At 31.8% G+C, this 14835-nt stretch overlaps 1 protein-coding gene across 1 annotated transcript; it reads left to right on the top strand.

Annotated features, from left to right (window-relative positions):
* The first annotated feature begins 2957 nt into the window (after positions 1–2957).
* LOC123261428 lies at positions 2958–3725 on the top strand. Its single transcript, XM_044723021.1, has 2 exons — positions 2958–3602; positions 3711–3725. Exons 1-2 carry the CDS (start codon positions 2958–2960, stop codon positions 3723–3725), a joined length of 660 nt encoding a protein of 219 aa, XP_044578956.1.
* Positions 3726–14835: the final 11110 nt, after the last annotated feature.

Genomic DNA, 14835 nt, shown 5'->3' with positions numbered 1-14835 from the left:
CTGTGAAGTATCGCCGAATGTATTACATGAGCTGTAATTTTCACAAGTTACTTCAAGTTGAAATGCCCAAGTATTTACGAGAACTATTCATTAAAGAGATTGATGTTAGACGTTCCAATAGGCTAGCAGCTAAAAAACATACTTCCTTCAAGATACCTCATTTTGCTACCACCTATATGGAACACTCCTTCTTGATCTCCGTGATTCGTCTGTGGGAAGAACTACCAGAAGAAATCGTAAACTCAAGTAGCAGTGAAGTCTTCAAAAATAAAGTTTTTGACTATTTGCTAAATTTAGACAGTTGATAAATTGAACAATTGATAGATTAAATTTGTTGATTACAGTACTTGTATACTAATTAAAAAATTTAAATTGAAATAATAGTCGAATCAGTTTAGAAAAGTTTAAAAATGGTTAAAAGTTTTTTTTTTGAAAGAAAGTAAATTTGAAATATTATTTTTGCAATATTATTTTAAAATTTAGGTTAAGAACTATGTACTTACATTTAATATTATTATTTTTAAGATGTAAATATTTTGTATTTAAATTGCCATTTGGCCTGTGCCTTGGCATAAATAAATTTATCAATCAATCAATCAATCTCTGTGTTCCCGGCTTATTTCGAGCAGAATTTTAGAGGTGCTATTTACGTCAATGAGTTTTTACTGCCAGAGACACATAAATTGCTACTACAAACCAAGGAGAAAGCTAAATTGCAAAATTTTAAGTATGTTTGGGTGACAAGCGGGCAGATCTTTGTTAAAAGAGATGATGGCTCTGAAAAATTTAAAATTAACTCTGTTTCTGATCTCACTAAATTTCTTTAACATTCAACTGATTCATCTAGTATTTCAACTGTAAATACCTCATCCCTGAATGTACTAAGCCTAAATATAAATAGTGTTACTGGTCATACTGCTGAGTTTCTTGATTTAGTTGATAATACAAAACCTGACATTATTGTACTTGTCGAGACTTGGTTAAAACCTTCAATTGATAACAATATTTTCTCACTATGATTACTTCATCATACGAAGAGATCGAATCTTAAAACATACAGATACCGATCGTTAGCCAAAGTACTTCACATCTCAACTTCTGATCATCTAAATCAGCCGGAATTTATGATTGTCGACGTAACCTTAACCTCAGGGTCTCACCTTCTATTATCATGCGTCTATCGAAGACCTAAAGGACTTTTTCTCAATGAATTTTTTGACATATTCTCTAAACTTTCTTCAAATTTTAACAACATTATCATAGCTGGTGATTTAAACTGTAACTTGTTAGAGGATAGCTATACTGCAAATCACTTAAAAAATTTCATAACAGAGTCGTCACTGTATTGTGTACCCTATGGTGCTACTTTTCATAAAAACAAATGTGACTCATGGCTAGATGTCATTTTGCTTGATGATGAAACTAAATTAGGCTTGTTTACCAAATCTCCGTGTCCATTTATTGATGGTCATAATTATCTGTTATGTCAATACAAACTGAATAATTTAAAATCACCGCGGAAGATAATCTCCTATAGAAACTTAAAAAATTGTGATCATCTGGCCCTATCAACTTCACTTATGAACTCTTTAAAAATTGATAGTACTGTGCTTAAGAATTCAAATCCTAATGAATTACTGAATATTTTTAAAACTGAGGTTTTAACTTGTCTGGACTTGTTTGCGCCTATAAACACAAAAAAGGTTATGCGTGTGAATAATCCTTGGTTTACTAAAGATTTGAAAGTGAAGTGTAAGAAACGTGATGAAATTCATAAAAAACCAGAAGAAACGGGGATCCAAACTTGCTTGCTCTTTTCAAATTAAAAAGAAAAGAACTGAAGTCTGAATTGAATCATGCTCGTGAAGAATATTTAAAATCTGCTCTCTCAAATCTACCTCATGGTTCAACTGTATGGAGCAAACTTAAACACTTTGGATTAATTAAATCAAATCCTTCATCACCGCTGAATTTCTTTGATGCTTGTGAACTAAATGAATATTTTGCAAATATAGTAAGGAAGCATCAATCTTGTGACGCCAACTTCATTGATTCTTTGCCGAGAGAGTATGATAAAGTGGTTGAATGTGCATTTAACTGGACCAAAATCGACATTGTTGATGTAACAAAGGCACTGCATCTCACGCTAACCAAATCGAAAGGTAAAAGTCCTGATGGTATTGATTTGAGGTGGCTGAGGGATCATTTTTCGCAAATCTCTCTCTTTCTCACAATTTTATTTAATAGATCTCTCGACACTGGTATTTTTCCTGATATTTAGAAGATTATTTACATAATACCTTTGAATAAGATCACACCACCAAGGTCTCCGTGAGACACTCGACCAGTTGCAAATTTGTCGCATTTGGCTAAAGTCTTTGAAAGAATTATTGCTAATCAGGTGACAGCATATTTGGAAGATAATGAGCTATTTGATCCTTTTCAGTCTGGATTTAGGAAACATCACAGTACGCAAACAGCGTTATTGAGACTTACTGATGATATTCGACAGGCAATGGACAATAGTAAGCTTACTATATTAGTATTGTTTGACTTGAGCAAAGCTTTCGACTATGTTGATCCCAAAAATATACTGATTGCGCTATTTGAGCTTGGTTTCTCAATGGAAACAATAAAATGGTTTTTCTCTTACCTGTCGGGTCGATCTCAATCAATATTGAACCATCTTGGGACTCCAATTCAACTACTTAAAACTTCATCTGGTGTTCCGCAGGGATCTGTTCTGGGTCCAATCCTGTTTCTAATAGTCATGAATTCTGTGGCTCAGCGACTGGTATATTGCAAGCATGGACTGTTTGCTGATGACAAATATATATACTCTCACTTCTTTTTCTATCAGTTACATGATGCTGTCTGGAGGGTCAACTCAGATGCACAATCAGTCGCTGACTGGGCAAGAGACCATGGATTAGAAATCAACAACTAAAACAAAGGCTATGATCTTGGGCTCTAATAGTAAGTTGAAAAAGCTTGAGGACTTGAATCTACCACCAATAGTAGTAAATGGTATCATAATACCCTACGTTAACTTTACCAAGTGCTTAGGTATTCAGCTAAGTAGAAATCTGTCATGGAACTACCACGTCACTCAGATAGTTAGTAAAGTGAACTCAGCTCTGCATTGTCTCAAAGTTAGGAAAAGCATCTTTTCAACTCCTATAAGAAAATTACTAGTATCAGCAACCATCCTACCTCTAGTTGACTATTGTTCCATTGTATTGGTAGACTCAACTTCTGATAACAATTTAAAGCTACAACGTGCGATTAACTGCTCTATCAGATTTATCTTTAATCTAAAAAAAGATGAGCATATTTCACCTTTCAGACGTGAACTGGGATGGTTGTCTGTGAAGTATCGCCGAATGTATTACATGAGCTGTTATTTTCACAAGTTACTTCAAGTTGAAATGCCTAAGTACTTACGAGAGCTATTCACTGAAGACATCGAAGTTAGACGTTCAAATAGGCTAGCAGCTAAAAAACATACTGCCTTCAAACTACCACATTTTGCTACCACCTATATGGAGCACTCCTTCTTGATCTCCGTGATTCGTTTGTGGGAAGAATTACCTGATGAAATTGTAAATTCGAGTAGCAGTGAAGTCTTCAAAAATAAAGTTTTTGACTATTTGCTAAATTTAGACATTTGATAAATTAAACAATTGATAAATTAAATTTATTGGTTACAGTACTTTTTATACTAATTAAAGGATTTAAATTGAGACAATAGTCGAATCAGTTTAAAAAAGTTTAAAATGTTTAAAAGTTTTCGAAAGAAAGTAAATTTGAAATATTATTTTTGCAATATTATTCTAAAATTTAGGTTAAGAATTATGTACTTACATTTAATTTTATTAATTTTTAAGATGTAAATATTTTGTATTTAAATTGCCATTTGGCCTGTGTCTTGGCATAAATAAAGTTATCAATCAATCAATCAATCAATCTCTCTCTCTCTCTCTTATAGACAGCAAGCCAGTTCCCTGATAGCCACACTTACTATAAAAATATTTTTAGTATAGGAAGCTTAGTCAAAGTTAACGTTAAGTTTACTCCATGACTTGTACAGTAAAACTTATATACAATTTGTGTTGAAATTGTATAATAACTTAACGTTAATCTACTGCCGCAATTTGAATCTAAGTTTTAACCAACTTTTAATCTATAAAAAAGTTATTGTTAAGTTGGAAGATTTTTTAATAAAAAATTACTGTAACTTTAACTGTAAAATTTATAGAAAAATTAATGTTACTTTAAGTTATATTTATTTGGACCTGCAAGTTGATTAGAAAACCATGATTTAAAAAAGTTTTTTGCAAGTTAATTGTCAATCTCACTTCTTATAAAAAATTCATGAAAAATAATAGGACGATAAATAAAAATTTTAATGCTTTGTAAATAATTTTATAAAAGGTTTCAGAGTATTTTTCTATTTAAGAAAATTAAACATCATGTAATTTCAGAAATTTATTTTTATTAATAAATTATTAAAACATTTTTTTACATTTTTAAAGCTAAAAATGAAAATTAATCTAGCTGACATTTGATAATTTTAAGAATTTTTTTTAACAAGTAAATTATGGTAAAAAATAATTAGAAAAAAAATTGACATGTAGAAATTTGCAAAAATTAATGATGCAATTTTTTATAAATAATTTTTTGGAACAAATTTATTTGTTAAAAAAAATTAAAGAATAGTCAAGTGACTGCTTACTTTAATGTCATAGCTAAAAACAAAAACTTTTTAAATTAAATTAACTCACTCACTTTATATTCATAAGTTTAAATACAATTTTACATTTTATACATTATAGAAATAATATGTCAGAAAGAAGTGACTAAAATCGCATTCGCCTCAAGCGTCTCGAATAGCTCATCTGGTAGAAAGCTTGCCTCGTAATCAATCTACCCGGGTTGACTCTCTGGTCTAACTATAAAATATTGATTTTTTTGTTATGTACGTAGTAAATAGTATATTACACATCTAGGGCAGTAAGAAATGTCTCAGATCACATGCAATTGTTATCCGAGGCGAAGCCGAGGTCAATAAACATGTGATCTGAGGCTTTCTTATTTACTGCCCGTGGTGTGTATACTATTTTTCTCCTCGACGGAGGCGGAAAGCGGCATTTTCGTTTAGCGCAGCGGGACGAAAGTTGACGCTTTCCGCCTGGAGGTGAGAAATAGTATATTACACATCTAGGGCAGTAAAATAAGAAATGTCTCAGATCACATGCAATTGTTGTCCGAGGCGAAGCCGAGGTCAATAAACATGTGATCTGAGGCTTTCTTATTTACTGCCCGTGGTGTGTATACTATTTTTCTCCTCGACGGAGGCGGAAAGCGGCATTTTCGTTTAGCGCAGCGGGAGGAAAATTGACGCTTTCCGCCCGGAGGTGAGAAAAAATTATTTCTTACTACGCCGGTCGAAAGTACGGGGTTCCCGCTGCGATTTCACGGCAGAAAGCCTCAGTTTTATGCCGTGATCAAGTCGCGCATGCGCCCTACGACGGGGAGCCGAAATAATGTATTCATGCACTGACAATGAGACACGAGGCGGCAGAAAGTCCGAAAGTCGGTAGTTGCGCTCACTCTATTACTTATGTTTATAAACCTAACCTTACTTGTGATTGTTATAAATATATCTGTTTTGTTATGTGTCGATGATTTTAGGTTGAAATTAAGTTAATTAGAGAAAATAAATATTTATTTTAATGAAATGAGACTTATTAAATATTTAAATTACAAAAAAAAACGAGAAATATTTTTTTCTGCCCTCCAGGCGGAAAGTGGCAACTTTCGGCCCGCTGCGCTAAACGAAATTGCCGTTTTCCGCCTCTGTCGGACAGAAAAATTGTATACAAACCTATGGCAGGAAAATAATAAATATCTCAGATCACATATATGTCGACCTCGGCTTCGCCTCGGGCAACATATATGTGTTCTGAGACATTTCTCATTTTCTTGCCACAGGTGTGTAATATACTATTATTCTGATAGATATTTTCAAATAAATAAATTCATTATTGAACAAATAATTATTTAAAAAAATACACAAACAGATGTTTTTCTATGCATTTTACGATTATTATTTCATTTTTTTGTTTTTTTCTATTCTTAAAATCAGAGTTAATTTATAATATATTTATAACTTTAAATTTATTAAATTAAATTAAGATCTTTTCTCAAAACAAAGTAGTAATATGATAGATTATAAATTAATATCTTTATTGACAGGTGTATTTGATGCCTCCCCCCCCCCCCCCCCCGGCCAGCAGCACTCGAGCCGCAAATGTCGGTGGTAGGCATCAATTTTTTTTCAAAGCAATTTTTTGCGTACTTTCGACTGGATAGCAAGAAAACTAGTGTACACTACACGGGCAGAAATTTGAGAGCTCTGAACTGCGCGCCATAATGCCCTCGGCTTCGCCTCTGTAATATACTATTACTGTGCTTCATTTTTTTACCGATAAATTACCTACCGATGTAAAAAAGAGACAAATTCTGATCATCTGCCATATCAATGTGTTTTGGCCAACTTCACTAAAAGTTCATATTAAGACTTGTACTACAAGATATTGAAAATAGTTAAAGTGAATTTCCGGCATTAGATTGTACATAGTGATGAGCAAAATCTGTCTTGGTCTTGCAGTCTTGGTCTTGGTCTTGCGATTTTGCAAGACCAAGACCAAGACCAAGATCATTCATACACTAGCAAGACCAAGACCAAGACCGAATAAACAAGAACAAGACCGAAACCAAGACCGACAATTCAAGACCAAGACCAAAGTGCAAGACCAAATTAAAAAAAGAAATATAACTTCCGTTGTAAATAAGATATATGAGAATGTTTGTCACAACTTCTACAAATGTTCTTTTGTAGTTCTGTTTTTTGTGTGTTTAAGATTTTCAATTTATTTTACTAAATATAAACACCAAATATAAAAAAAGCATCGGTAAACCTTGCCATTGTCTGAAAAGAAGGATCTACAAGAATATTCTTGAAGTAACTATTCTTTTCCAATGTCTGGTTAACACATGGTCGATGTAGAGCTAAACTAATTTTTTTTATATTTTAACATTCTTCGAGTACTTGATACTTTTATTTTCTATAGTAAAAGGTCAATTTATGTGTTAAAAAATTGGAAGGGTAAGTTTTCGAGTTTTCGTAACTCTCACAACTATTCATACCATTTTCTTAGGACGATACGTGAAGATCGTAAACATCTCAGAAAATTTGAGCATTTTAGTACTATATATTTTGAGACCAATTTTGAAGCTTAAAATAAACTTTTTTTTTGTAAAAAATGAGTAACCAAGAAAAAATGTTATTAGAGCAATCTCAAGAAAGTGATAACAATAGTGTAGTGTGTGCGAATAGTGAGAAAATTAATACTTCTGAGCAGGAATTAGTAAGATCTAAGAAACTTGAACAGTCAAATAAGAGTAAATTTAGAGGGTTCTTTGATCTTATTGACTCAAAAGACAATTTATATGGATTATGTAAACTCTGTGAAAAAAGTAAAAAAATTTTTAAAATAAAAATGAAAAATAGGAATACTTCCGGTCTTAAAAAACATTTGTCTGCAGTACATAAAAAGGAATTTCTAAAACTATTTCCTCAAGAGCAGACAACAGCAAATATTGCCAACTTTTTTAAATCGACTGAAACAGGCATAGTAAGTATTTTTAAATATATATTGAATTGATTTAATGCATGACTTTTAATTTTTAAATATCAAAATTTAAAGTTAGAATAAATGCACCAGTAGTTGACCAATTGTATATAAAAGTAATAATCTTATTATTAAATGAAGATAATATGGTTTCTAAATATTTTTTTGACTATAACTACTCTCATAATATGTGTAATTCATAGTTGCCCTAAATATTTCCGACTGTTACTAAATAACCCTGAAAACAGTTAATGAAAATTACCGACAGTGTGATAAATATGTGACACTGTCATAAATATGTCTTTTGTTACTATTTTTGATCTCGCTTGTATAGAAAAAACGTTTACCTGAAGATTACGTATCGATACATACTTGTGTTTCGGCTTTGTTGTGTACAACGTTATCGTGTTTGATGTTTTTTTTTTACATATTAAAAAAAAAATTCTAAAAAGTTTTAATCCCTTCAAAAATTATTTTAAGGGCGATAGACACCGTAACAGCCGAAAAAATGGCTGATTTTTTTGACCGGGAAAATAAAAAAATTTCGGGATCAGGTTCTTTTGTTCTATTAAATGTACATTGAAGATTAATATCCTAAATTTTCATTAGGAAAACGGTCGGTCTACATGTTCTCACTAAAGTGACAATAACTCCGAAGATTTTAGAAATTTTGATCTAAAATTTTATACAAATATTTTTGAATGTATAAACTTTGATTTAAAGCGAAAAAAGTTTTTTTTTCGATTTATCACAGTGGCTATCTCCCTTAACATTCAATACTATGTTTTTCTACGGTCTTTGCAAGTAACTAAAATAATTAAATGAATACATATAAAATGAAGAAATACGATATAATTGACTACAGATAAAATTCTTTTATATATTTACGGGTATACCTATATAGCAATCATTTTTTTAAAAAGTGCTTTATGCAGAACTGACGGAATATTTGACATAAAATTTAGATTTTGAGAGCCGAATTAAAATTTATTGTGTTGCTTTAATTGAATTAGTAATTACTCGAAAAATCATGTAAATAAGCTTATTTCAAAGCTAATTATTGAGAATTTTTTTTTTATTTCAGGTCTCTTATAAAAATAAAAGTTTTATAACCACAACAGTGGATTGGATCTCAAAAAAATATCTTCCTTTTTCATTTTTTGAAGACAAAGATACTCAAGACTATTTCCAATTGATAAATCCCAACCTGCAATTTCCAAGCAGATTCACTATTCGCCGAGAAGTACAAAAACGGTTTGACGAGCTTCGAACGTGTATAAAAAGTCAATTAAAAAAATGTACATCAAAAATATCATTTACCATTGATGGTTGGACATCGATAGCCAACCGATCGTTTTATGGTATAACAATTCATTTTATTGATAATGACTGGAATTACCAATCAATGGTACTCGATTTCGTTGCATCCCACGGAAAGCATACTGGTCAAGATATCGCCCAAGTATTCTATAAATGTATAAAAGAATTCGAATTAGAAGGTAAAATCCAAGGCATAACCGTTGATAATGCTTCTGCAAATACAAAATTTATGATAGAGTTGCAAAATTTACTTCCTAATTTCGATGCAGAAAACCAGCACTTTCGCTGTATGGCGCATGTTTTGAATTTAGGTGTGCAGGACTTGATGAAAACCCTGTCACTAAACACTTATAATGAAAATGGAAATAATAGTGACGAAGAAAATTTTAATAACTCTGACGACTATAGTGAAGAAGAAAGTGATAGTGACGAAGAAAGAGCTAGTGATGAAGAAATGAACATTCAAATTGAGTATACACTTCTCACAAAAATTAAGGGAGCAGAAAAAAAATCCAAATTTTTGGGGGATTTTCAACAGGCTGTAACTTATACAAAAATGGTCGTACAGCAAAAAAAAAAAAAAGCAAATTGTAGCTCTAAGTGTTTAGTTTTCGGATCTGAGTTTTTTTTTTGTAAAATATTTTTCGAGTAATCATAAGAAAACCACCGAAAAAAATATTTTCGAAGTTTTTTTGGTTTTAATCTACGGACGTGGAAAAAATTTTTTCGACTCAACCTCCATATGGACCGGATAGCTTGTTTATTCAGCTTTAATTTCGTTTTTTTAAAATCTCGATACGAGCATTTCTCGCTGAGATATCGATGTTTGAATGGAAAAAGATCATTTTATCTTTGATTACCAATATCTCAGCAACCAATGATTGCACAGAAATTTTGAGGTTGGTTTTAAAAACTTGAATAAATTCTCTACAAGGATTGGCAATTGAATTTTGAAAAAAAAATTTTTTTTCAATCATTACATGAATATTGAACAGTAAAAGGCACACTTAACGTTAGTGGTTTCCGCAATATTTTTGATTGGGCGCTTGATTTTCCAAAAAACGACAAAAAGCCCTTTTTTGGATGCTTTTTCAAATTCATGTAATGATTGAAAAAAAATTTTTTTTTCAAAATTCAATTGCCAATCCTTGTAGAGAATTTATTCAAGTTTTTAAAACCAACCTCAAAATTTCTGTGCAATCATTGGTTGCTGAGATATTGGTAATCAAAGACAAAATGATCTTTTTCCATTCAAACATCGATATCTCAGCGAGAAATGCTCATATCGAGATTTTAAAAAAACGAAATTAAAGCTGAATAAACAAGCTATCCGGTCCATATGGAGGTTGAGTCGAAAAAATTTTTTCCACGTCCGTAGATTAAAAAAAAAAACCAAAAAAATTTCGAAAATTTTTTTTCGGTGGTTTTCTTATGATTACTCGAAAAATATTTTCAAAAAAAAATTTTCAAACTCAGATCCGAAAACTAAACACTTAGAGCTACAATTTGCTTTTTTTTTTTTGCTGTACGACCATTTTTGTATAAGTTACAGCCTGTTGAAAATCCCCCAAAAATTTAGATTTTTTTTCTGCTCCCTTAATTTTTGTGAGAAGTGTAGAAGAGATGGCAATCACGACAATGAAGATTTGAGTACATCAATTACGAAAATACGCTCCATTTTTCATAAAATTAGAAGAAGCGAGAAAATTAAAAAAACATTTCATTCCGCATGTGAAACAGTTAGTCTAACGACTAATTTGAACCCAATTTTAGACTGCCCAACGAGATGGAACTCAACACATGACATGATTGGGGTAGCTTTAAAATTAAAGCAAGGTATTATCACATTATGTAATTGTGTGCTTGAATTGAACCATTTCAAAATTTGGGAAGAAGAATGGACAGTCTTGGAGAAAATTCATAAATTTCTAATTAATTTCAAAAATTTGACGACTCGACTTGGTGGCGATAAGTACGTAACGCTTCCCTTTGTTATAGTTTCATTCAATCTACTTCTCGATAGAATAGAATTTTTGACAAATCAATTAGATTCTAAACATAAACGCACTACAATAGATGAGCAGCTCATCCTGGGTTTTCAAGCTGCAAGAGATAAAATTCTCAAGCATTACAAAAAAACTAATTGGGTTTATTGTACAACGCTAATTTTATATCCTAGACATAAAGTCGAAACATTCGATTTAACACCTTGGGGATCGGAGATTAAAAGTGAAAGCCAAAAACGGTTTGAAAAGTTGTTTGAAGAATATCGATTTCAAGAGCCAGTAGGAGAACCATCAATGGACATAAGTGAAGAGTGTGAGGAAGATGAAGACGCTATAGATTTCAATAAATTATATGCAGCTCCATCTTCTTCGTCAGCTTCTCAACTCTTGAGAAAATAGTTAGAACAGTACTTTAGTCAGCCTAGAGCTTTGAGCAACGAAGATATACTGATTTGGTGGAAACGTCATGAGCTTCAATATCCCATTTTGGCAAAAATGGCTCGAGATTTTTTGTCAATTTCGGCTACATCAGTCCCAGCGGAGAGGTTATTTTCGAAAGCATCTCTTCTGATACGAAAGCATCGCAATAGATTGAATAACGAGTCAGCTCGATGGCTATTGTGCATTAATTCTTGGTCATCAAATAAAAAATAATAAATATATGCGTATAAGTAATGTATATTATATTATAATAATATATAAGTATGCATCAAAACTAATAGAATAAAGTAAAATTTTTTGATTAGTGTAAAATAAAGCTTAATTAATTATAGATAGTTATTGTTGATCATTTATAATTTATACCCATAAGAAGACTTGACGAATTTCCAAAACGAAGTAAGTAATTAATAGCAGACTATTTGAGCAAGCCCAAGACCAAGACTGAATATGCAAGACCGAGACCAAGACCAAGACTGAGTATGCAAGACCGAGACCAAGACCAAGACTGAATATGCAAGACCGAGACCAAGATCAAGACTACAAATATTTGAGCAAGACCAAGACCAAGACTGGACAAACAAGACCAAGACCGATAGCAAGACTGTCTTGGTCTTGGTCTTGGTCTTGTTTTGCTCATCACTAATTGTACATAAGTTGGATTGCATTTTAACGTTAACTTTTACGATTGAATGGCTACAGAGTTGTGAAAATTTTAATGAAAAATATTTTCATTAGCTCATTAAATTCAATTCTCTAATGAAAAAATTTTCCACTAAAAAATTTAATTTAATTGTGAATGGAAATATTTATCATTAAAAATATTTTTTTAATGGTCAGTAAAAATCATTTAAATTCAAATATTAAATTTAATGGTTTATGGAAATATATAAAATTAAAAATTTTTTTTAATGATTAATGGAAATATATCAAATTAAAAAATTTTTTTAAAGATTAATGGAAATTTTTAAAATTAGATATTAAATTTAAGTTAATCGTTAATCGAACTATTTCTCAACTTCCAGCTATGAAAATCAATGATTTTCAAAAAATCGGGAAGTTAGTAGTCGTACCCTGATTTTCGAAAATCTTCGAAAAAATTTTCGAAATAATTCAAAAAAATTAGGAAAACGGTTGACCCTGAAGGCCATCCCTGCAACTTCCCGCTAATTCCATACTTAGGCGCTTAAAATTGCACCAATGACGTTTTTGAGCTCTTCGAGCTTAAAAATACAATTTATGGGTTATTTTGAGCTCTCCAAGCTCAAAGAGATTGCTTTCCTATGCTTTTGAGCTCTTCGAGCTCAAAAGTCTGATAGAGATTTGATAAGACACTATTTTTTGAATTTTTAAACCGCAATAACTTTTGAATGAATAAATCGATTTTTACACGGTTGGCAGCATTCGACGCAGTTTTTCAAGCCTCACAAAGAAACTCAAATTTTGAATTGATCGCGCTAGGAATTTCGGAGTTATTCCGAAAAAACACTTTTTTCGGTTTTCTTTCGTTCACGATATCTCTCGAACAAATCAACCGATTTTGACCGGACTGGTGGCAATCGATGTGGTTTTTTGAGGTTAAGAGCTGATTAGTTTTTGAAGTTGAACCATCAAGCCGTTTAAAAGTTATTCCAAAAAAACCACATTTGAAAAAAAATTTTTTTTCAGTTTTTTGAAGATTTCTCAAAATCTATGGATCTGAATTGGTCCAAATAGTTTTCAAAATCTAAGTTTGGTCAAGCCCTTTCGAATGGCACCAACCGCGATGAAATTGGTCAAGCCGTTCAAAAGTTATAAGCGGTTCACATACTTTCACACACACACACACACACACACACACACACACACACACACACACACACACACACACACACACACACACACACACACACACACACACACACACACATACATACAGACACCGTGACAACCTCGCGGGGATAATCAGGGAAGCTTCCTGTGATCTTCAAACGTCGAGATCTGATGAAAACTCGATTTTTGCAAAACGGGGTGAAAACAATAACTTCCCGATTTTTGAAAATCTTCGATTTTCTTAGCGGGAAGTTAAAAAGTATTTTATTGAAATAATTTATTCAACTAATGTCGGATTGTTATTGTAGTCGTAACTTAATTTATAGCTTTTGATTATCGGTGTCGATTGCTATGAAGAACGTCGAAATCGGTTAATTGGTTCGGTAGACATCGTTGTTGAAAAATATAAAACACTAGCAACCTGCAGTCACTATGTGACCGCCGAGAATTGTCAACTATAAATTAATAAAATTTGCTTAATTACATATCGACTTTTGTTAAATTTCACTGTACTTTCTTAAATATTGATATTCTTGAATATATATGCTCACTCCGACATTACACTCAACAAGAGCTTTCATTTGAGTACACGGAAAAAAAATCCTATGAAAAATTACAATAGTAACATCATAATCCAGGACTAGACTTTCAGTAACTTGATTTTTACGATGCTGCCGTCTACAGAATACAATTTGAATTATTGAAAATTACGATGTTATTTAGTAAATTTTTTTTCCGCAAGAGCAAGTGAATAAGGACGCATACTATATGTTTTAATAAAAGAAAGACAGAGTCCAGTAGTTTGCGACGCCACCACCGAAAGATGACCAACTATTGTATGGAGGGTCTTATTATGTGACTTAACAGAAATTTACATATTCGTTCCGATAGTGTAAGGGGATAAACCTTGGACTTGAGGCGGAGAGGACACCGGGTTCGATTCCTCGGTGATACAAAATTATTTTTTCGGTGACCTCAACTTCTTTTTAATTTGAGTGATATAAATGTTATGACTCAGTCTGGGCGCAAGAGTGATAAATGGCGACAGAGCAAGAAGGGCCAGGCAGGAATAGGGCTCGGAGTACGCGGCACGGAGGGGGAAGCGAAGACGGAATACCTACTCTTCTACTTTTATATTTGCCTAATACTTGTCGGGCCGATTTTCGACTGTGATTTATTTATTTAACGGTTTAAATAATTCTTTTTTTTACTTTAATTGTTCCTAACGTGTTCAATATTATTATTACTATTATTATTATTATTATCATTATTGTTATTAACATTTGGTTAACCCGAGTATTAATTAATTTAGTGGGTATTTAACAATTTATTTGGGTATTATCTCCAAAGAGACATACTTTATTATCTTTTGTTTATTTATATTGAATATTACTATATAACAACAATTTCTAAGATATTAGTAGTATTTAATCATTTGGAAGTTTTGTTTAATAATTATCGTTTTGTTTAATTCATGTTCATAAATATTTATGTATTTATCAAGGTCTCAAACAATGATTAGAAATTATTGTTTAGTTTATTTAGTTTGTTCATAATTAACA

The sequence above is a fragment of the Cotesia glomerata genome, linkage group LG3 (assembly GCF_020080835.1).
Source record: "Cotesia glomerata isolate CgM1 linkage group LG3, MPM_Cglom_v2.3, whole genome shotgun sequence".
Classification (NCBI taxonomy): Eukaryota; Metazoa; Arthropoda; class Insecta; order Hymenoptera; family Braconidae; genus Cotesia; species Cotesia glomerata.
This window is presented reverse-complemented; position numbering and strand designations above follow the sequence as displayed.